Source organism: Callithrix jacchus, chromosome X (genome assembly GCF_049354715.1).
Source record: "Callithrix jacchus isolate 240 chromosome X, calJac240_pri, whole genome shotgun sequence".
Lineage (NCBI taxonomy): Eukaryota > Metazoa > Chordata > Mammalia > Primates > Cebidae > Callithrix > Callithrix jacchus.
In genome coordinates, this window is record NC_133524.1 from 53,891,872 (window position 1) to 53,913,224 (window position 21,353).

Sequence of the window (21,353 nt, forward strand, 5' to 3'; positions counted from 1 at the left end):
TCCCTCCCACCTCAGCCTCCCAAGTATCTGGGACTACAGGCACATGCCACCACACCCAGTTAATTATTGTGTTTTTTGCAGAGACAGGGTCCCACCATGTTGCCCAGGATGGACTCGGACTCCTAGGCTCAACTGATCCACCAGCCTCAGCTGTGGTCAAATTTAGCATCACCAAAAATGGGACCAAGTGGTATTTACCTGTCCTCTGACATGATGTGAGAAGGGAAAATATCACCCATGTAGTATTTTTGCCAAAAATGTTTAACCTGATCCTAACCATTAAGGGAACAATTACATAAATGTAGACTGCAAGATGTTCTATAAGACATCAAGCCTGGATTCATCAAAACAGGAAAATGTCATAAAAAAGAAAAGAAATTTGACAACCAAATGCAACACGTGATCCTCACTGAGCCCTGGATCAAAACACTCTCCCCCAGAGTATAAAGACATAATTGAAATAACTGGGAGCATGTGAATGTAAAATACATATATTATTGGTACATTTTTTTGATATGGCAATGGAACTGTAGCCATTGTTTTGTTCTTAGCCATTTTGTTCTCAGGAGACTTAAGAACATATTAAGTCTTTAAATACTTGATATGTTTACTTCATTAAATACTTAGAAGTAAAGTTTTACACTATTTCCAATTAATTTCAAATGATTCAGCTTCTGAAAGGAGAGGGAGGGAAGAAATAAAGCAAAATGTTCAGCAATGGTTAATCTAGGTAGACACATGGCATTCATTACAGTACTGTGAGTTTGACATTTATAAATGTTTCAAAAAATTGATAGGTTTGTAGCAAAAAGACAATTTAGTCATCTTGAAGGGGCCACACAGGTCAAAGGTGTAATAATTTGAGCATGAAAAAGTGACTACAGTGATCCAAATAAATTCAATCACTGGTTTAAAAACAAAAAAATCAACGAAAAGTTGAGTCCATAATACTAAAAAACAGAAAGCCAGAAAAAAACCTACATTTGAACCTCAAATGTAAATAGAAAAAAATTAAGTTTTTATACTGCCCTTTTTTAAAAAGAAATTTTTTTTATTGCATTTTAGGTTTTGGGGTACATGGGAAGAACATGCAAGATAGCTGCATAGGTACACACATGGCAGTGTGATTTGCTGCCTTCCTCCCCATCACTTATATCTGGCATTTCTCATGCTGTCTCCCCAACTCTCTGCCCCCTGTGCTGTCCCTCCCCTGTATCCCTTAGACAGACCCCAGGGGTGTGATGCTCCCCTCCTTGTGTCCATGTGTTCTCATTGTTCAACACACGCCTATGAGTGAGAACAAGCGGTGTTTGATTTTCTGTTCTTGTGTCAGTTTGCTGAGAATGATGGTTTCCAGGTTCATCCATGTCCCTACAAAGGACTATCCTGCCTTTCTAATAGAAATATTTCAGTACAACCAGACATTCCCTCTGGGGCTAACACAGAAAAATGCCAGTTAATAATGTAGAAGTAATGAGGAATTAGAAAGCTGTTATTCATAACCCTGAAAGAAATTAATCGACCCAGGGAAGAATTATCAACTGACGTTAAAGCTATTATTTAGGTATACGATTGACATCGTGGACATTTGTACAGTGTCAAAGTAACAAATGTTTCAAAAAATTGATAGGTTTGTAGCAAACAGTGTTATGTTCTAAAATATAACAGCACAGTGACAATTATCATGGGAGACCTGTCTCCCATGACACAGTATGAGCTATACATCACCTAAGCCACACATTTTAAGCCCAAAATGTTTAAACTGCTTTAATAAGCCTCTCGATCCTCTAGATCTAACTAGAAGCTTATAGAAAATAACAGGAAGTAAAGGATCAAGTGCAAGGAAGCAACTGAACCAAATTTAGAAGGCAAAATACGGTTGCTTCAACAAGCTAGAATCATGAACAACAAAAACAAAATAAAGATCGAAACAATTAAAGATTTGTGTTAGAATAAGAGAGATTCAGAGGACATAGCCAGATGTAACACAAGTCCCTAACTGGATTCTGGTTTGGACAAAAATGCTTAATTACAGATCGGGTATTAGGTAGAATGAAATTTATTTTCACAGCAAGGTAGAGACCAGTAACTGAAAATAAAAACAACAAAGGCCCAAATTTCCCCCACCACAATCGCATGTATTGTATAATATCATGTTAGTAAAAAATACATTATTTATGCATGCAAAGAAAAGCACTGAATGATAACCAATAAGGTAATCATAGTATCTGGGTGGCAGGAATACAGTGTCTACTTTTATTTTTACTCATCTGTATTTCTTATAAATATATTCTTCTAATAAGTGGTTACTTTTAATTAAAGTGGGGGGGGGAGTTTGAAAAAAAATCACTCATATAGTTCGACTCTTGTGTTTATAGCAAATGAGAACTAAGGCTTAAAGAAAGACAAGTGCTAAAAGCCACAATAAGAAAGACTTGGGTCTTCCACTTATACCCAAAGTTTTCCCCCCACACCATTCATCTAATGAGGCTGAAGAGAAGGAAAAGCCTGGGGCTGGGGCATCATTTTACCTGGATAGGTCTAAGCTGTGAGGTACTCTGGCCAGGTCATTAACCAGTCCCTTCTTCAGGAAGAGCCGAATGATGTTGTTCATGCCATTGTGCTGGGTCTTGGCTGTGGCACTGCTGTAGAAGCTGGAGGTGGAAGGGCAGGACTCCATGATAGTACTGATGATACACATCACTGCCTGAAGCCTGGGAGAGAAGTTTGACATCTCTATCATATGAATATAGCCATTTCTCAGGCCAAGTCTTCACTAAATAGCCCAGAAAACCCTCCTGTAACTTTTGTGCTTCCTTCTGGAAATAACATCTAAACAAACAGGTGAGCACACACTCCCTAAGTGATAGCATTCATTTTCTCTTTTCTTTTGGAGACGGGGTCTTGCTCTGTAGCCCAGGCTGGAGGGCAGTGACACAACTTTAGCTCACTGCAACCTCCACCTCCTAGGATGAAGTGACACTCCCACCTCAGCCTCCCAAATAGCTGGGACAATGGGCACACACCACTATGTCCAGCTAATTTTTTGTAGAGATGGGGTTTTGTCATGTTGTCCAGGCTGGTCTTCAATTCCTACTCTTGGGCTCAAGTAATCCAATGGCCTCGGGCTCCCAAAGTGATGGGATTATGGGCCTGAGCCACCGAGTCCAGTCCCTATTTCCTTTAAATAAAATTTTAAAAATAAGATCAAATAACCTGCTCAACTTCCTTGAAGACCCTAAAAATACAATGAACATTTCCCTTTGTTTTCTCCAGGTTTACACACTTCCTCTAATGGTCATTACTTCGGATATTTTCAAACACCAGAACTATTTGAGCAGACCAGAGTGTATGATGCCAATATGACAAGAAGTTTTGTTGAAGTGCAAAACCAGCCATGGACTAAAAAGAGTAAGGGGATGTTTTGGTTATTAGCCATAGGTCAGGTATGAATTTTACCTGGCATGTTTCTCTGTACTCTCAGCCATAGCTAGTGCCCGTCCCAGGGCTGCTTTTACTTCATTCACTAGGGCCACCTGGGCATCTGTGCCGCTCCCTGCAGCAGCCAGGCTTGCGAGGAATAGGCGAGCCAGGGCAGGGGTGTCCTTGTCTTCTGCATTCTGGGTATGTGGTAGCAGGTGGTCCAGAACAAAAGCTAGCACACTGCAATCCTGAAAAGTAATGAATCACGACAATTACTTATAAGCACAATTATGCCATATCATTTGCACAGGACCAAAGGTACACACACAGATAGTATTTCCTTAAGTCATCCAATGAGTGATTATTAGGTCCACTTTATAGATGAAGAAGCCAAGCCTCAAAGATACAAGCAAGTAAGGAGCAAACCCAGATTTTAGAAAACTTCCAAACCCCACCCATTTCCCACTGCATAGCTTATAACACTGTCATGTAGATGTCACTTGGTGTTTTTTTAAAAAACATTTCTTAAAACTTTATTGTTATTAAAATGTTTTTTAAAGAGATGAGGTCTTGCTATATTGCCCAGGGCAGAGAACAGTGGCTATTCACACAGGCATAATCACAGCACACCACAGCCTCAAACTCCTGAGCATTTATTCCCACACCTCAGCCTCCTAAGTAGCTGAGACTACAGGCATGTGCTGCTTTACCGATCTTAAAATATTTTTACATGCAATATTTAATAGCACTACTCATAGCAAATCAGCCCCCAAAAAAGTGGCTTGCATGAAAGAATTTAGTCAAGGGCTGAGGATTCAAACCTTGATTCCTAATTACGTGCTATAATTATTTACTGATACCTACACAATGTGCCCAGGACTCTGTGCTGTAATAGAAGCTGGCAAGAGCTGAGCAAGAGACAGCAAAGTCACAGAAACTAATATGCGAAAATATTTAATGCAAGGTTATTTAAAATAACAAAAAAAAAGGATCAACAGGGAAAGAAAATTAAGTCAGACTGTTCATTTTTCTCTAACTATAATTTCTGCCTAATCCCTTATCTTAGAAAGAAACAAAATTCTGTTGTCATTCAAGCAAATTTTGGATGAAAATACACTGAACACTTTAGAACTAGCTAGGTGCACAACACTGTGAATGTACTAAACGCCACTCAGCAGCACACTATAAAAATGGCTGATTTTATGTAAATTTTACCTCGAAAAAATGCATTGAAGAATTCAAGAGTCTGGGAAACTGAATAAAGCGACCTTGTTAAAATAAAACTATTAGAAATAACAAAGTTATCACCGTTTTCAGAATAACCATGTAGAAAGGACTTAGCTTTGGAATCAGAGCCCTGGCTTCCAAGTTTAGCTCTGCTACTCTCCAGTAAGGTCCCAGACAAGTAATCTGGGACTCTTACCTCTTTGAGACTTCTCTCCTCTATTAAAGAGAGCAGTATCAACAACCTTGCAGTGTGGAGGTGAGGATTAACAATAGTACTTACAAAGCACTTACCAGTACCCAGTACTGGTAGGTCACTGGACTTATGTTAGGCAGATACCTAATAAATTTGTAATTAAATGTCTTAATCCACAGGTAATGCTACTATAAATTATGAATACAACTGGCATAAATGAGTTAAATGCTTTGGAATAAAGTCTGGCTAGGTGTGACGGCTCATGCCTGCAATCCTAGTACTTTGAGAGGCTGAGCGGGGAGGATCACTTGAAGCCAGGAATTTGAGACCAGCCTGGGCAATGTAGCAAGACTTCATCTCTACAAAAAACAAAATTAGCTGGGTGTGGTTGCATGTGCCTACAGGTCCCAGCTACTTGAAAGCCTAAGGTGGGAGGATCACTTGAGCCTAGGAGTTCAAAGCTGTAGTGAGCTGTGATTGTACCACTGCATTCTAGCTTGGGAGACAAAGTGAGACTCCATCTCTTAAAAAAAAGGAAGCCTATTTATTCATTTATAGGACATATGTCCAGAATATATAAAAAACTCAATAAGAAAATTGGATAAAAGACTTGAATAATTCCCAAAAGAGAATAATCAAATGGCCAATAAAGACATGAAAAAAATGGTCAAGAAGGAAATGCAAATTTTAACTATAATGCAATACCACTACAAATCTATTAAAATAGGTAAAATAAAAAAACACCAACTGTTGACAAGGAGGTGAAACAATCAGAACTCCCATATGCTGCTGGTAATAATGTAAACTGACCTGGTCACTCTGAAAAACTTTTGGCATTATTTGCTAAAGCTGAACCAGTTAGTATATTCTAGAGCTCAGCAATTCCAAACTCTTAGGTATATACTACCCAACTGAAGTTGGGTAGCTGACCAACTTTACATGTTCATAAGGATGCTCACAGCAGCACTATTTGAGATAGCTCCAAAGGGAAAACTACCCAAATTTTTATTAGCAGTAGAATAGGTAAAAGATGTATTTGTTTTTATATATGGTATATTCCACAGTGGAATTTTATACAGATGAAAATAAACTAAACCTGCATACAAAATGAATCTTGCAAGCATGTTAAGCAAAAGAAGCTGGGTACAAAACAGAGTACATTCCGTGAGACTTCATTTATATGAACTATAAAACCAAGTTATGGCACTAGAACTCAAGATAATGGTTATCTTGAGTGAAGGTGAAATGGTTAGGAGGAGATGCACTGAAGAACAAGGAGGGCGGCTTCTCGGGAGCTTGTAATACTTTATTTAACTTGGGTAGTGGTTACTGAGGAAAAACATACTTCATTTAGGATTTGTGTATTTTTCTATGTATATTAAACTTGGATTAAAGTAAGAATAGCTTTAAAAATGGCAGTTGTTTTCAAAGACTGCAACACTAGTGCCACTACATACTGTCAGACCCTCTGCCACTTACTAACTATAAAATTACAGTGTGATCTAGAAAACAAGGCACCCTTATGGGAAAAAATCTCTGGGCACCCATTTTACATATGTGGGAACATGATATAGTTTCTCAAAGTGCTTCACTCACTTAAAAAAATCTAACCTGAAGATAATTCCGCATCAGGACACTTCATTCTTTTCCACAGCTTTACTGATGAACATTTAAGGCTTTTCCTATATTTTTATTACCAATACTGCTACCACATCTGGTGTTTTTGCACATGTGTGAGTACATCTGGAAGATAAACACCTATATTCTTATTTATATGGTTTATTCAATTGTCGTTTAGACACTTTTACTTAGATGTCCCACCCACAGATACCTCTCAAAACTCCACATTTTCTCTTCAAACCTTCCCCCTGCCCATTTTCTTGTTAGATGCCAACCCACGAAAGGAATAAAAAAACCCCACAATGAAGAAAACATCGTGAGTCCTTAATTTCCTTCTTCATCTTCCAAATCCAATTCTTGTCCATTTGTACCTTTAAAACATTTCTTCAACTCACCCATTTTCCTCCAACTTCACCAAGATCATACATTACTAGATTACACTATCAGATTCCTAACTGGTCTCTGTGACTCTAGTGTTCCCTCTTCCTATCTCCACAATGTAGGCCAAGGGACTTTCAACAGAACAAATCTCATTAACTTACTCCTACAGTGAACCTGATGGGAAAAGGCCTAGCTCTTTAATGTCTTTTTTTTTTTTTTTTTTTTGAGACGGAGTTTCGCTCTTGTTGCCCAGGCTGGTGTGCAATGGCTTCATCTTGGCTCACTGCAACCTCTGCATCCTGGGTTCAAGTGATTCCTCTGCCTCGGCCTCCTGAATAGCTGAAATTATAGGCGCCCACCACCACGCCTGGCTAATTTTGTATTTTTAAAAATTATTTTCTTATTTTATTTTATTTTTTTTTAGTAGAGACGGGGTTTTGCCATGTTGGCCAGGCTGGTCTCAAACTCCTGACCTCAGGTGATCCACCCGCCCTGGCCTCCCAAAGTGCTGGAATTACAGGCGTGAGCCACCGCACCCGGCCTTGTATGTCTTAAGATGCCTCTTCTCACTCATCACTTGGGTTAACACTTAGCACGCACAGCTTCCCAGCAGTGTCTGACACAGCTGGTACCCAAATGATGAAAGTACCGTATAACATCTTAAGTACAAGTTGGAAATATTACCTCTTTGATCAGCTCAGACTGGCCCACAGTGTAGCTGTAGTTGGCAATCAGGGTAGCAATACCAACATAGGACCTCACCAACTCTGCCAGAAGACGAAGGATAGTGGAGGTAGGCATTAAAGGTTTGCTGCCCTTGCCTTTCTGTTTGCCTTCCTCAGAGGCCCGGTCCCCTTCTTTATCTTTCTTCCCATCTCGAGACTCCTCTGGAGTTGAAGCTGTTGAGAAAAAGTCAAAAACTGGTTCAATTCCACACTGGAACACTGGCAAAATCAAGTCTTAGGTGGAAAGAATCCTATTTATCCTCCACTTTAAGCCACTTGTACAAAACTTCTTTCTTCCCTTATGTCTGCTGGCATACTTTTATTTAGTTCAGCTCAAATGCTGACCTCCTCCATAAATGTTTTCCTGTATCATCTAGACATACTGTGAGATACTATTATGTGTCCACTATACCTTATCCAAGTATGCCTTCATTCTGGTAGTTACGTTGCATTTTAACTCTTTCAAGTCTCAGTCACTAGACAAAGTTCTTTAAGTACAGGGAACAAATCTGATCCATTTTGGTATCCAATACAGTCTGTCACACAGTGGGCAGTGATGCTTCCGTTCAATCAGCACCATCATCCATACTATACACTACATATAGCTTACTGCCCAGTAAAATGAGTTAACCAATATTTCACTAATATTAGTCTTTAAAATTTATCTCCAGGAACAAGTATGATATTAAGCAAAGTGTCCCCTAAATTAGACCTCAAAGACCTTCCCTATCTAAGGAGAAGCAGTGCTTCAAAGGTCTCATTAGACTTGCTTCCATGTGCCATTTTTCTAGTTCATGGTGAGTTGTCAATGGGTTCCGCTGACACTGCTGGAAGGCAGCCATCCACCACATAAAGCATGTAGCTAGAAAATAGTATCACTGGCACCAAATCTGTATAAGCCAGCTTTTAGAAGCCCCCAAAATAATTATGGGATTATTTAAAAAGTAAAACTAAAAGACGTTACCATAGCAACCATTACTAGATTGGTTAAGTTACATTTCCATTAACTTTAGCATTTGTTCCCTTTACAGAACACTGAGCTCACCCGACAAAGTTCACTTAGACAAGTAAACACGATAATTAAGTCTGTATTCTCCTACCCCTTGCCCAGGACCTACTCACAGTTTTTTCAAGTTGTTTTCATGAGGAATAAGAAGATAGGAGGGAGAAAAGCAAATCATTACCCTCTCCTTGGGAAGACACAGATGCGGAAGTCTCAGTGGTGGCACCATCTGTAGCAAAGACCTGACTCTGTAGAAGAAAAAAACTCCTAAGCTATTATAAATTTCAAAAACACCTGCCTGCAAATGGCAGGACTCCTTCCCAGGGCACTGGTTGGGAATGCCACAGATTCTCTTTGGCCAACCTTGTAACCACCTTACACCTTTATCCTATAATCTGTGGGAAACTATTATAAATACAGTGACTGGGAGATAGGGGTGGGGGAGCAGGAAAGGGAAAAGAAAAAAAAAATAAGGAAACATTTCTAATACTAGGAGAGGAAAAAAATCTCCAGGGACACACCAATTTTGTCTTCATTTATAGGCAACAGATAATTTACTGATACATCAAAATTAATACCTTTGAAACTCCGCTGGCATAGCCCTAAATACTAAGACCACACAGGCATTTAAAAGGGAGAAGAAAGATAAAGTGCTGTTGGAATTGACTTACATTAATGGAAAAACTTGACTGCGCATCAAAATCACTGCTCTGACGAGTAAGTGACCGATACTGCTGGTATACATCATCACCCATGTCTTGCAGGAGCTGGCCAACCTCTTGGGTCATACCCCCAGGTTTAGGATCAGATTTATCTGCTAGAAAAACAGTAACAACCATCAAAAACGAAATAAACCTCTTTTACAATTGTACAAGGTTAACGCCTATCTTGGTCCATTTCACATCAAGTGGCTATGACTCTTTACATATTATTACTGTAATAATATGTAAAGAGTCATATTTTGGTGGTATTACAGATAATGTTCAAGTGCCTCATCCTAATATTACAAAAACTAGTCTTGTAACCACAGGCAATTTACTTAGTCTCCTTACTTTCCTAAGCTGTAACTATAAACCTTAGGTGAATGCACCTGCAGTGGCAGGTCAATAAATGGTTGTCACAGCTACACAGCTAAAGTATTTGGGGGAGGAGGTGATAAGAGATGGGGTAAAGATTCTGGGGTGGTAGGAGAAACAACGAAATCTATATGAATCAGAGTGCTGTAGAGACAAAAAGCATCAAAGTCAAGACTCAGATTTTTCAGTATTCATCAATTTTTGGCAATTCTGTGGACCTATCAAATAAGTATGTCCTGAATAAAATCTAGAAGGACCTTACTATAATGGTACCCTATGTTCCAAGCAATTCAACCATGACTTTCCTAGTGCTTATAAGCAGAACCTTAACTAGGAATAAAGGTGGGTGGGGATGGTGGTCTCAACAGTTAGGAAGCCTAGACACAACCTCTAATATTGTCTCCAGCTCTTCAGGCAATAAAAAGGCTTTGGTTAGTATGAAAACATTAGAGACCTCCTGATATCTTATTTTCAGCCTCCTCACAGAATGCCATTATCTTCTTTTTAAATCTTTGTTCATTCTTCCTCCTGTATGGTGTGTATTCTCATACAACAGAACTCTGGCAATCTCCTCATCCATTCAAGGGTCATTTCAGAAATCACTTATACAAAGAAACTTTCTTACCTACATACCCTCAGTAGGTCAGGTGCCTCGCCCTAAGGACTTATCACCACCCTGGTATGTCATACTATATGATTATCAGTTTCTTTAAAGACATGCATTAGGTGTCTTACTCATTGTGAGCCCCAGAGTATGGGCACATAGTGAGTGCTCACTAAGCCATGAGTTTGTTGAAATGACCCAGGCAAAGTAACAATCCTCTAGTGCCCAGCCACCTGAGATAGGTTAGCTACATACCTTCCTCTGGAGCATGGTATGCAGCCAGAGCATTTAGCATATCGTAGATCACTTCTTTGATAGTATCAGGGATGACAGGCAAAGGTGAGGGCTTCAAAGGGGTCGTCTTCACCAGCTGTACAGCATTAGGACCTTTAATTCTAAGATTCTCAAATTCATCATCTGAAGCTAAGCCAAAATGAGAGAGAAAAACCAGTCAATCATGAACCATACCTAAACTAGGTTATTAATAAAGACTCAGAAGGGGGATTGTATAACATACAAGCTTGACATAGGAGACCATTTCCAACTAATGTTCAAACAGTACAATACAATAAAAATCTACATACATTTCATCCAGAATTATCAAGTGACTAACCCTAAATACATCTACATGTAACTCCTAAGATCAAGGATAAAGTTTTTATTACCCAAAAAAGCAAAGGGGAGATCAAGGATATTTTTCTACAAAACTGCAATACCATTATAATACCCTCCCAAATTTAACAGGTATTACCTAATACACAGCATTCAAATTTCACCAAATCTCCTTTATCTGGATACAGAGCCCAACCAAAGCTGGTAGTGATTATCTCTCTAGTCTCCTTTTCTCTAGAAGAAATGCCCCTGTATTTTTTCTTTCATAACATTAATATTTTGGAAGAGTCTAGGCCAGCTGTCTTATAGAATGTACCAGTTTGTATTTATCTAATTGTTTCCTCAACAGGTCAAATATTTCTTGGCAAGAATACACAGAAGATGTATACTTCCCACTGTGTTACATGGGTCATGCATCCATTTAACCCTCAATTATCACTTGATTTGTAAACCATTAACTATACGTAAATCCTATTGCTCCACCAAAATGAGCTCTTTGAAGGGAAGGACTAGAATGAATGAGTCCTCACTATCTCTAGCTGGGATTATAACAGAGCAAGGCCCACAGAAGCTACTGAAGTACCTAGTGAATTGACCCAAATGACCAACCAGCCAGTCAATGTCCTAATACTTGCCTAAGGTGGCTCTCCAAGTTACAGACTTCCTCATCGATAAATTTCTGGATTTATACCAGGCCACAGACTTAATATCTGAAAGGCCAGGCAAGCGAAACTCACCAGTTCCTGAGCCTCGAGGGGCAGGAAGGGCAATGCGGATACAGCAGTTGGCCACTTCTGTGAAGATGTCTGGATTGCGGCATGCGGCTGGCCCAAGAACACGAAGGATGTAGTTGATCTCCCGAGAGCCGAGGCTGCCAGACACAACACCAGAGGTAGTGCTACCAGCTCCACTTGTAGCCGCTGAGCGAACAACCTAGTAAAGAGAAAAAGAAACACTACTGATTAAACGCTGCTTTCTAAAAATACTACTGCAGTCAAGGAAGAGTTACCAAGAATTAAAGCTTCTGATTTTTGGGAGAAAGAGATTTCATTTTTAAGCCCTGTCCCATCTCTTCTTGATTCAAAAAAACCTGGCTTATAAAAAAGTTGCAGCACATCTCAAAACTATCAATTATTAGACCATACTGCATGTGATCTTTATAGAAACTGGAAGATGTCTCAAGACTATAGATCCCACATAACTTCCACATTAAAGTGTCAGCTCCTGAGCTTCTCCAACTGCTGTCCCAGTTTTAAACAAAAGTGGTTCAAAAATATATAACACTGATATCCACTTAGTGTACAGGAACACAATTAAATATTTTCTTTATACCTCAAAGTCAACGATCAGTCTGATATAATGACAGCCACTGGAGATACTCAATTATTTATATATTGTTTGCCTTGATAACACAGGGTTTACATATAGTTATGTTTTTGCTCTTCTCATAAAACTGCTTGTCGCATCGAAAATATATGAATTACAAGCAATTCTACAGTGAACACTCTTATATATGCATCTTGGCATACTTGATGTTAGTTATCAGATAAATTCATAGCCACAGAATTTCTAGGTCAAAGGATATCTTAAACTGACAATACCAAATTACCCTCCAATGTGGCTGCACCAATTTCCACTGCTACCAAAAGTTAGGAGTGTGCCTGGTTTTCCACACCCATAACTGCAATGAATAGTTTACATTTTGCCATCTTGATATGTTAAGACTGTCACTGACGATGTTCCTTTGTTCCCCACACCCCAACTATAATTTACCTAACGATTAAAACTTTAAAAGATTTCCCTCATCCAATGAGGACCTACACTTTCTCCCAGAGCTTTGAACTTGTATGTTTTAAGCATTTCTTTATAGAAAAAGAATTTAAAGTTTCTAAAATCAGAATTTAGTTGTATATAGTCGTTCCTCCCTTGCTGGGCTATCTTCTGAACTGTGGATCACCATACATGCTACCTTTAATAGCTCTCTGTGAGGTGAAATCAAGCAGGCTGGGTAAAGAACTGTCTGAAGAATCTAAATGTCTACTCAAATAGATAAAAACTGATACCACTTTTCTGGCAATCAAGTTAAAACATACTTATACCTTTTGATCCAATTACTAAAAATCTCTAAGTAATTATCTTAAACATGAACAAAGTTAGGCACAAAAATGAACACTGTAACACAACTTATAAATGCAGGAAATAACGTCCAAAGAGAGGAAAACAGAAGCAAAATCTATTAACAGTCATATGATTGCTGACAAAGTATCAGTAGAAGAGGATTTTGTAGAAGTACTGAGAAGAAAAAGCCTCACTAGTAAGACGTTTGCCTTTCATCCCTCCACTGTTGTCTTAACTTAATTTTTTTTGAGACAGAGTCTTGCTCTGTCACCCAGGCTGGGGTATGGTGGCATGATATTGGCTCACTGCAACCTCCGCCTCCTGGGTTCAAGCAATTCTCCTGCCTCAGCCTCCGGAGTAGATAGGATTACAGGTGCATGCCACCACACCCGGCTGGGCTTGAACTCCTGACATCAGGTGATCTGGCTGCCTTGGCCTCCCAAAGTGCTGGGATTAGAAGTATGAGCCACTGCACCCGGCCTGTTGTCTTAACTTCACAAATGATTTTATTTTTTATAATTACTTTGCTATTTTTTCCACTGCTCTGTAAGTTTCCTAAAATATAATAACCTGTTTTCTGATCTGCACCATGGGTATTTGTTAAGTGTCTATCACAGTGCCTGACAGATTACAAACATTCAAAAAACTTTAACTATATACTTTTATACTCCAATATACAATGTTTTGAAAATAGGCTCTTGGGTGAACACCTGAGAGGTACTTTACAAAGGAATGATTTTGAAGGTATGAACTTGGGGGATGGTATCCCAGTTCCTTACTAACTGTTTTTGGCTTGGTTAATAAAATCTAGATTAAAAAAACAACAACAAAAAAAACACCACCCAGATTGCCAGAGAGGACTTTCTAGATAAGAGATATTACTATAGTAAATTTAAGGGTAGAAAACGTACTTTTTAGTTCTTTTTTATATGTCATGCAACAGGATCATCCTACCACACCTAAGCAAGCTTCCAAGGATAGAGTTTGAAAATTCTCTTAGGCAGAGTATACAGTATATATATCTAGCTATAAGAAGAATCAGAAGTCTATTTGTTCTCAGACCAAGGAGACCAAAGGTATGATGTAAAGCTAAACCAGAATCTGATACAAAACAGACTCACCTTTTCCATGGTATGACGAAGGGTGCAGGGGTCCTCAATGATGTGTCTTAAGAGAAGGGTGACCAGGGGAGTAAACCCATTGAAGCCTGAGCTCTGGGTCAAATTCAAGATCATACGGGTACTCTTCAGTTCCGCAAACATCATGGCGTATTTGTGGTCCCGGGTGAGCCTCAGACAGAGGCGAAGGGTGGCATGCAAAGTATCTGGGTCCACAGGGACTCCCAGCATGCTCACACAGGCCCGGATTAAAACAGTCACCATATCTTCTGTCAAGCCCTGGATCAGGATCTCCCCGATTTTTGTTTCCTCCAGGCTTGTCTCCTTTTCAGTGTTTGTACTCTCTAGGGCCAAAGGGGTATCTATAAAATGGGAAAATAACAGTTTTAGACAGTTTAACTTGATGTTTATTTCCTTCCATGCCTCCCTCCTGACTGGCCAAGCATTTGGGTCCTATTACTAAGAAAAGCATGCCAAATACCAATTTAAAGACCAAATGAAAAAGCATAGGGGAGGCCTGTATACCTTTAATCTGTTAATTAATCTGATGAAAGTAACTCAAAATGAAATTGGCCAGACTTTAAGTTATAAAGGCACACTAGCTGTAGGTAAAATGCTGTTGGTACATACCACTGCCTTTATTTTCTTTACGTTTGATATCCATTTCTTTGCTTTCTTCTAGTGTCTTCTCTAGTTCCTGTCCATTGCTGTTTTTTGAATTTTTATTCAGCCGAGGTACCCTGAGGAGAGTCAGCATTACAGGGCGTCGGTTCCCTGTTTCCTCATTAACCTAGGAATTCAAACAGACATTAAAAAACTCTAACAAAAAGGAATTGTAAAGGTGGGGCAGGGGAGGGACATCTCCCAGGTAAAATGCTGTAACAGGAAGGAACCCTGGCAATTTATCCCACCTTTACCATTTATAGAGAACAAACCTGAAGGCCCCCCAGAAGGCAAGTGGCATACAAAGGCCCTATAATGAACTGTAAACTTTCCAATAGAGCAAATACCATCCGTAGCCACTCCCTAGCCCTTAACTAAACACTTGAAAAATCAAGAGGGGTAGTATAAAATTGCCACAGACCCAAGGTCTAATCAATGACTTTAGGAAGACTCAGTTTTCTGAAACTATACTTAATTAGGTAACGGTAACACTCTTCATAACACATGTGAGGAATGCTGGATGGATCAGAAAGAAGAAAACCAAAAGACATACCCCTCTTTTTGACAAAGTTTACAGTAGGGGTGTCCAATCTTTGGCTTCCCTGGACCACACTGGAAGAAGAATTGCCTTGGGCCACAAATAAAATACACTAACACTAACAATATTTCATAAGCTAATAAGAACAACAACAAAAAATCTCTATGCATGTGTTGGACTGCATTCAAAGCCATCCTGAGCCGCATGTGGCCTCTGGGCCACAGGTTAGACAAGCTTGGTTTATAACACTGAGTGAGCACGTACCTGCACCATTGTAGTGAATTGGACAGTGTATCTTCTTCGGCCTGCAGTGAATCGCACACTTGTCTCTCCAGATTTCCAGGCAGAATCAATCGTGCTATTGTTGCTTGCACTGTAACTACACCAACGGCCAGAACGATCATCAAACCAGCGCCAGTTGTTGCTGTTGGATTGCAGGTACTAAATACAAAAGTACAAAGTTTCTTTGTATTTCTTTCAAGGCTCATTATTAGAAGAAATGGCAACTTCATCAGGGTTCACTGCTAAAACTCACCCAGGAAAAAGACACACTGGACAATTAATAAATTTTAAATACCAAGAGAGAAATTTTCATATGCATTTACTCTCACATTCCTCAGTCTCTCTGCTATGGTTTAAAAACGTGTCTTCTAAAGTTCAGGTGTTGAAAACTTAATTCCTAATTTAACAGTGTTGGGAAGTGGGGCCTGATAAAAAGATGATTAGGTCATCGGGACTCTGCCCCTCATGAATGGATTAACCCAATCCAGGGACTGGGTTAGTTATTGTGACTGGCCTGGTTATGGTCCCCTCTTGCTCTTCCACCTTCTGCAATAGAATGATTCAGCACTAAGGCTCTCACCAGATGTGGTCCCTGAGATCAGCCTCTAGAACTATGAGCCAAATAAACTTCCATAGTTTATATTAAATATCTTTTTTTTTTGGAGACAGGGTCTGGCTCTGTCACATAGGCTGCAGTCCAGTGACTGAATCTTGGCTCTGTTCACTGCAACCTCTGCCTCCTGGGCTCAAGCGATTCCTCCACCACAGCCTTCTGACTAGCTGGGACCATAGGCGTGTGCCACCATGCCCAGCTAATTTTATTTTTTGTAGATATGGGGTTACACCATGTGTTGCCCAAGCTGGTCTTGAACTCCTGAACTCAAGTAATCCACCCGTCTCAGCTTCCCAATGTGCTGAGATTATAGGCGTCAGCCTATAGTTTATAGTCAGTGGTATTCTGCATTACAGTAACAGCAAAACGGACTAAGTAAGATACTTTTCCTAGACAAAAAACTATCTGCACCCCCTTATCTTGCCATTTCTACCTTCCTTTTGTTTCCAAGAAGGTAGTGAGATGATGTGGCACAATAATCTTCATCTAAGGAACGTTTGCTTTTTGGAAGGATTTTTGTATACTCAGTCCTTTACATAACAGAAAAGCCACTCCTCCTCTGGAGATAGCACACTCCTTTAACATTTACTTCCAGAGTAAATTCTTAAGAGAAACCTAGCTATGAAAATCCCTTAAGAGATTTATACATTGGTCAGAGACTTCTACATTCTTCACTACTCTCTCATATTCTCTCTTCTGGTCTATTCTTGCCTCAGGAAGCTTAAACTGTCCGGCAATCATACATACTACATTACATACCTTAGTCATCTGGGCTCTCCTTTTTGAGGAGATTGCTGTCTTTTCATAGAAATCAATCAGGAGCAACACTGGTGTGATCCACCTAAAAAACAGAAATAAATGATCTGTTCTGGGCAAGCAAGAAACCTGCAGGAATTGGGAAAAAACATCTTAATTTTATCAAGCACTTCCTTTATAATTTTAAAACTACACAAGTGCCCCAAATTTGCCTCAGAAGAGTGCCTAATTCAAGCCCATGTCCCAGGGAAACAGAAATGAGACTAGGATAGACATAGGGTCACTCACTTTGGGGTCTGGACTTCCTTCTGCTCCTTGGCTGCTTGGAGGCAGGGCTGAACCACTTCCAAGAGTTTGATTAGGACATTAAGGATGCCACTCGATTCAACCACCCAAGCACAAGGTAGCTTCAACTCCTGAGAGATTAATCAAAGGAAAAAAATCGTGAGATATCAATTTCTACTCAGTATCAAAGGCTAGCAGTGGGACAGGGGAACATAAGGGTAAACAATAATAGAATTGGCTGAATTTAAATTTTACCTCTTAGCATCTACCAGTTGTGTAATCTAAGATGTGTTACTTAAATTTTCTAGGCTTTGGTTTCCTCATGGGTCAGAAGAAGTAATTTTTACCTCCAGAATAATTGTGATGATTGAGGTTTTATACATATATAAAGTACCCAGTACCTGGCATATTAGTATGTGCTTAATATGGAAATGTTTCATCACCTAGGCTGCGCAGTCTTAACTATGTTGAAGTTATAAAGTTTTAGATTTATGGGTAAGTTTTATAATCTTTCAAGGAAAATGGAATAATTAAACACAGTTAATGGTTCCACCTATTGGGGCTACACAAAGTGTTACTTTTCACAGGAAATCACTGAAGTAAATGTCCAATGATAGGTAATTATTTAAATAAATTAAGAGAACATTCAAAAGATGTAGTAATGTGTATAGGAAATGGGGAAATAGTCATAATACTTAACAAAAAGAATATAAAACTTTCTATACAGTCTTATCCCAATTGTTTAAATGAACAATAAATAATACTAGAAGAAAATACAAGACTGTTCCTTGCTATTTGTTTTAGATTGAGGGGGGTCCATGAGTGATTCTCTCTTTAGTACTCTGAAACCTTTCCCACAATTATCTATTTATGAAGTGCTATAGTAAGAGTTATCCCTTCCATGATAAAGGAAAGTCCCAAGACAGCTGTTACACAGTTTGACTCCTGTATTGGACTTATCTCCTGAGTTGTACGTAAAGGGTTCACTTCATTAAGTTCAGATCTTAAATATAATGAGCCACAAATAAAGTCATTTGTTCAAGTTCAATTGCCTCCTAGCTCCTATGTTGGTTGGATCAGGTCTTACCCAAACCACTCTCTTGCCTCAAATAACTTGCTGACTAAATAGGCAAGGAAAAGAGAGAAGAATCTGATTCCATCTAATGTCTATTGCCTCAATATTGACCACATCCAATTTCCATAACCTACTCTACTACGTAGCTGCCAGTTAGGTTTCCTCAGAGGAGCAAAAATATTCTATGACCAAGCTCTGTTAGTAATTTAAATACTTTACTTTTTAAACTACCACCTCACAATTCTGACTCAATTCAATTAATGCATGTTCTCAGAAGCTCTTCTCACATAAATCCAAAGTGATGCATATGACTTTCCTAAACCCAGATGTAATTGTCGACAACATTCATGTAACACAGAATGCCATATTTTGTATGTAATTATGTACATTTTAGCCTATCAGAAACCGGGCTCATGAAATGTAAGGCTCATGCCTTTTTCTTTTTATTGCCTTCAATACCTCATATATGGTATTTGAGAATTCTTTGATGAATGAATTACAGGGCCCCAAAGATCTAAATCTTACCTCAAAAAGTAGCGTTAAAAGCAAGATTCTAGTAGCCAAATTGGAGGCCTGGGGCAGGGTGGCCATCTGACTTATCCACTCTGACACGGTTTTTGTGTCACTTGTTGTCAAGGGAAGAGCAGCTTTGATCAATACATCAGCAGCTTCCCACACCTAGAAAAGCAAAAAAGGGGTTAAGTCACGGAACTGCAGAGCAAGATGAGGTTTGTCAAAGTATTCACAACCTTTTGAAATAATCCCTCTACCTCCAACACATTCACTGAAGAAAGGTGGGTAAATCTAACATATTTGCCATAGGGATTTAGAATCTATATCAAAAGATATATGCTGCTAAAGGATCACCACTAAACAATTACTTTATTAGGCTAGACTGTAAGAAGCCTAAAATCTAAGTTAAAGGAAATGAATATTTACAAACTTCCTGGTGCATAGAGTCAACCCCAAAAACCTTCTATCAACTTATATTTCCATCAGCAATCTTCACTATCTCTCTCAGAATTACTGTAAAAAATACACTAAACCTTTCTGTGAAAAAATGTTTTATCCAGTTTTCCTTCACTTGTGTTCCTGTGCATTCAAGTTCCTATTTTATAAAGTCCAGAAAAGTTTTCCCTTTTTAAATTTCTTTCCCTGCTTCTAGAATTAAACATCATATAAAACAAGATTCCAATAACTTAAATACAATCGAAATGTTAACTGGCTATCTGGGTGTGGGAATTTAAGGTGATTTCTTTCTTATCCCAACTCTATAATTAGGATACATTAATTTCATAGAGAAAAGAAAACACTATCTAAAAGAGGACAAGTATCAGGTCACAAATATTCATCAGGATGGGGACTCAGTTGTTAAAGTGGTTGTTACATAGGAGGAAAAAACATTCATTCACTATTAGTCCAGGGGACAAAGTTGGCTCAAGAGTGAGACACATTTTGGAGATTTTAAGAGAAAAGTAGAAAAGAAGAGCTTTTTTTTCCCCTTCTAAAGACATTTTTTTTAAAATGTGTGTGATGTAGTTAATTCACTGTTTCAGGATTACCAGATCGAAAGAATTCAAATAGAGAATATACCCATATCAGGTACAATGAAAAAAATGATAATTTTTTAGAAATCAAGTTTTGAGAGATGCAGTCAAACCACTTCACATAATCCCCTCTTCTGACCCCTTGAGAACTCACCTGATTGACTACTTGCTTCAGAATCATGTCACGATAATCTGCTCCATTACGTTTGATTGCTGTCATGATCAGGTCACACACACGGTATACTGTGTCTGGCAGCTCATCAAGAAGGTGGAAGCATCCTGGTAACATAGTATCTGTGAAAGTGTGGAGCTCATCTTGTTCCAATGGGTCAGCATCCTGGAACTTCTCTAGACATTTAGCCTCTTCTTCTTCCTGCTTTTCCCGAGCTTTCCGTTCCTCTTCCTCCTTCCGGCAAGCAACTTCCTGGAAGCAGGGAAGGAAGTGTGATAGTACACAGCAGAGGTGAAGGAGGAAATATAAGAGAGACTCTGAGAATGTATTTGCTCTACCATATGAATACCTTCTTTTTAAAAAAAATTTTTAAATTTTTGTTCTGTGTTTCAGTGTCATATGACACCAATGAATATCCTCAACCTTCTCCTCAAGCAGTTAATACTTTTCGTTCAGGGTATGGCAGTCACAAAGTTTAAGGCAAGACAGGGAAGGCAGAAGGGAGGGACGCTTCAAACAACTTCCACTGTCATGTCATCTGTAGCATTCTATACTACCTTCCACAAAATCATTTCTAGACACTGTTCTATATTATCTGCCAGCAGGGTATATTACTGAGTACACTATGGGTCTCTTATTTGACAATAAAGATTAATGCTTCATCTGCCTCACTTAAAGCTTTAGGTCAATACAATGTAGCTAAATGACAGACGGCAAAGTTGGGATGAATTAGTACTCTTCTCATGTCTTCCTTTAGATTTCAATTTAATTCTATCAATTACTTAGCAATAACTAGCAGAATGTCCACAGAATACTAAGATTCATGTGCAGTGTCCTATAGTTACCTCAGGTGACTCTGCCCTTTGATCCATTGGAATATCCTGTCCCAGAGACATAGCAATTGCTCTCATCATCTGGTCCTCTTCAGACATGCTGAGATCCTACAGAGTGGTAAGAGAACATCTAGTAAGGATACACGCTCAAAACAAAGAAACCCAACAAGACCACCGCAACTCATAGGGAATCAGACATTTTGTGCTAAAGCTAAAGAGAGGAAGGGACTCAAAATGCTGCTCCTGTATAGTCAAACCCAATCAGGCTTACTTTCCTCATCTATAAGAACAGATGAGAAAAATCACATGTAAAATTAAGTATAGGAAGGGGGCTTCAATGTGACTACCTATTCTATATCTTAGAAAAGTGTGCCTCTTCTATTGTTTTGTGACTGGGGATTCTTCTACAAACAAAGTATAGTAATTTGTGTTGCTGAGAGATAGAAAGCTTCTGTTATCATGAAAAGAACATACTGGCATGAATATGTC

General features: G+C 39.0%; 1 protein-coding gene across 32 annotated transcripts in view; it reads right to left on the reverse strand.

Annotated features, from left to right (window-relative positions):
- HUWE1 (HECT, UBA and WWE domain containing E3 ubiquitin protein ligase 1) overlaps nucleotides 1-21,353 on the reverse strand; it is a 161,850-nt gene that overhangs the window by 35,641 nt on the left and 104,856 nt on the right. For 19 of the 32 annotated variants that reach the window (XM_078364009.1, XM_078363997.1, XM_035288150.3 and 16 more), the window contains 15 exons: nucleotides 20,877-20,972; nucleotides 20,014-20,283; nucleotides 18,838-18,990; nucleotides 17,241-17,368; nucleotides 16,956-17,037; nucleotides 15,566-15,742; nucleotides 14,731-14,890; nucleotides 14,104-14,462; nucleotides 11,602-11,797; nucleotides 10,508-10,675; nucleotides 9,244-9,389; nucleotides 8,754-8,820; nucleotides 7,529-7,743; nucleotides 3,460-3,671; nucleotides 2,532-2,714 (listed from right to left, as the gene is read on the reverse strand). In XM_078364009.1, coding sequence (XP_078220135.1) covers nucleotides 2,532-2,714; nucleotides 3,460-3,671; nucleotides 7,529-7,743; nucleotides 8,754-8,820; nucleotides 9,244-9,389; nucleotides 10,508-10,675; nucleotides 11,602-11,797; nucleotides 14,104-14,462; nucleotides 14,731-14,890; nucleotides 15,566-15,742; nucleotides 16,956-17,037; nucleotides 17,241-17,368; nucleotides 18,838-18,990; nucleotides 20,014-20,283; nucleotides 20,877-20,972 — 2,612 coding nt within the window. The remainder of the gene's footprint in view (nucleotides 1-2,531; nucleotides 2,715-3,459; nucleotides 3,672-7,528; nucleotides 7,744-8,753; nucleotides 8,821-9,243; nucleotides 9,390-10,507; nucleotides 10,676-11,601; nucleotides 11,798-14,103; nucleotides 14,463-14,730; nucleotides 14,891-15,565; nucleotides 15,743-16,955; nucleotides 17,038-17,240; nucleotides 17,369-18,837; nucleotides 18,991-20,013; nucleotides 20,284-20,876; nucleotides 20,973-21,353) is intronic. The other 13 variants (XM_078364000.1, XM_078363993.1, XM_078364012.1 and 10 more) reach the window with 1 other exon arrangement.